The 2,433-nt window shown below is 65.2% G+C and overlaps 1 protein-coding gene across 1 annotated transcript in view; it reads right to left on the minus strand.

Annotated features, from left to right (window-relative positions):
* Positions 1-569: 569 nt before the first annotated feature.
* Positions 570-2,433, minus strand: part of LOC103895620 (chromodomain-helicase-DNA-binding protein 3-like) — a gene marked incomplete at its 3' end in the record, with an annotated part of 46,929 nt that continues 45,065 nt past the window's right edge. The window contains exon 8 of the mRNA XM_019471013.1: positions 570-716. Within this exon, the coding sequence (XP_019326558.1) occupies positions 570-716 (147 nt within the window). The remainder of the gene's footprint in view (positions 717-2,433) is intronic.

Here is a 2,433-nt window from a genome sequence, read left to right on the forward strand (position 1 = left end):
GCCCCTGCAAGCCTCTTGCACGAGGCTCCTCATTGGCCAAGCCTCACCCTCTCGTGCGCAGCCCACGTGCAAGCCCCGCCCCCTTTCCATGGCCACCTCCTCCCTGCCTGAGCACTTGTGCAAGCAGCTGTTGTCCCCAGACCCTCGTGCAAGCCCAACCCTCACGTGAGCCCAGCCCTCACGTGAGCCCGGCCCTCGTGCGAGGCCCTCGTGCGAAAGCCTCGTGCGAGCGCAGCCCTTGTGCAAGTTCTGCACTCACGTGTACGCAGCCCTCGTGCAAGCCCCTCGGTGCAAGCTCAGCCCCGGTGCGAGCACAGCCCTCGAGCATGCCCCTGGTGCAAGGGAGCAGACCCCCGCCGTGAAAGCCACCCTCGTGCGAGGCCCTTGCACGAGCCCAATCTTGGTGCGAGCCCCTCGTGCAAGGCCCCTGCGCAAGCCCCCAGCGCAAAAGCAGCTGCCGCGCGTGCTCCGTGCACCAGCGCCGCCCTGGCACGAGCCCCACGCGGGCACCAGCCCCGTGGCGAGCGCAACCCTCGTGCGAGCCCTCGTGCGAGCCCTCGTGCGCTCACCTTGAAGCGGCGTGCGAGGAACTTGTTCTTCATCTCGAGGAAGTTCCCCTTGGAGGCTTCGCCCTTGAAGGGTTCGTTGATGACCCCGAAGGCGCCGTCGTTCTGGATGTCCGTCCAGCGCGCGTAGCCGTGGCTGCGCGCTAAGGACTGTCACCGTGTCACCGCGTCACCGCGTCACCCCGTCACTGTCTCACGGCGTCACCCCATCCCCAACATCCCCCTCACCCCGGATCCAGCGCACAGAGCCGTGGCTGCGTGCTAAGGGCTGCCGCCTCGTCACCGCTGCCGTGTCACCATCACCGCGTTCACCGTGCCACCGTCACTGTCACCATGTCGCCTTGTCCCCCAGCATCCCCCAGGGCGTCACCCAGCCATCGCACGGGGGCGTGGATGCGTGTTAAGAACTGGCACCGCGTCATCGTCACCACCACGTCACCGTCACCACCACGTCACCACCACGTCACCGTCGCCGCATCACCCTGTCCCCAACGTCCCTCTCATCCCCCACCCAGGTCATCCCCTGGCCAGCCTGTGGAGCTGTGGCTGCGTGACAAGGACCGTCACCGTGCCACCGTCACCGCGTCACCCTGTCCCCAACATCCCTCTCACCCCCCCCACGTCATCCCCTGTCCAGCTGCGTGCTGGGGACTGTCACCGTGTCACACTGTCCCCAATGTCCCCCTCACCCAGCACGCAGAGCTGTGGCTGTGTGCTAAGGGCTGCCGCCTTGCCACCACCGCCACGTCACCATCACCGTGTCACCGTCACCACGTCACCTTGTCCCCAACATCCCCCTCGTCCTCCCCCAGGTCATCACCCAGCCAGCGCACCGAGACGCGGATGCACGTTAAGGATTGTCACCACATCAAGCGTCACCGCCACGTCACCATCACCGCGTCACCACTGCATCACCATCACTGCGTCACCGCGTCACCGTCACCACGTCACCCTGTCCCCAACGTCCCTCTCATCCCCCGCCACGTCATCTCCTGGCCAGTGCATGGACTTGTGGCTGCACGCTAAGGACTGTCACCACGTCACTGTCACTGTGTCACCATCGTGTCACCATCACATCACCGTCACCAAGTCACCCTGTCCCCAGCGTCTCCCTCTTGTCCCCCCGGGTCATCCCCCCCCCTCCAGCACACGGAGCTGTGGCTGCACGCTAAGGACTGTCACCACGTCACCGTCACTGTGTCACCACCGTGTCACCATCACCACATCACCGTCACCACGTCACCCTGTCCCCAGCCTTCCCCTTGTCACCCCCCAGGTCATCCCCTCCGTCCAGCACGCGGAGCCATGGCTGCACGCTAAGGACTGTCACAGCGTCACCGTGTCACCAGCGCCGCATCACCACACCACTGCATAACCATCACCGTATCACTATCACTGTGTCACCCTGTCCCCAACGTCCCTGTCATCCCCCCAATGCTAAGGACCATCACCGTGTCACTGCGTCACCACCGCTGTGTCACTGCCACATCACTGTCACCACATCACCCTCACGGCGTCACCTTGTCCCCAGTGCTCCCCTTGTCACCCCCCAGGTCATCCCTGTTCAGCGCATGGAGCCATGGCTGTGCGCTAAGGACTGTCACCGTGTCACCGTGTCACTGTCACCGGATCACCAAGGTTACCCTCACCCCCGCCCAGGTCACCCCCGCCAGCACATGGAGTTGTGGCCGCTCCCTAAGGACTGCCACCGCGTCACCATGTCACCGTGTCACCATGTCACCGTGTCCCCAGCATCACCTCCTGCTCTGTCACCTCCCCCTGAGGACTGTCCCCACTGTCACCGTCACCACTGTCCCCAACATCACCACCGCCCCCGTGTCACCCGCCCCTCGGGCACCCCCCCCCC

The sequence above is a fragment of the Aptenodytes forsteri genome, unplaced genomic scaffold (assembly GCF_000699145.1).
Source record: "Aptenodytes forsteri isolate BGI_AS27 unplaced genomic scaffold, ASM69914v1 Scaffold833, whole genome shotgun sequence".
Classification (NCBI taxonomy): Eukaryota; Metazoa; Chordata; class Aves; order Sphenisciformes; family Spheniscidae; genus Aptenodytes; species Aptenodytes forsteri.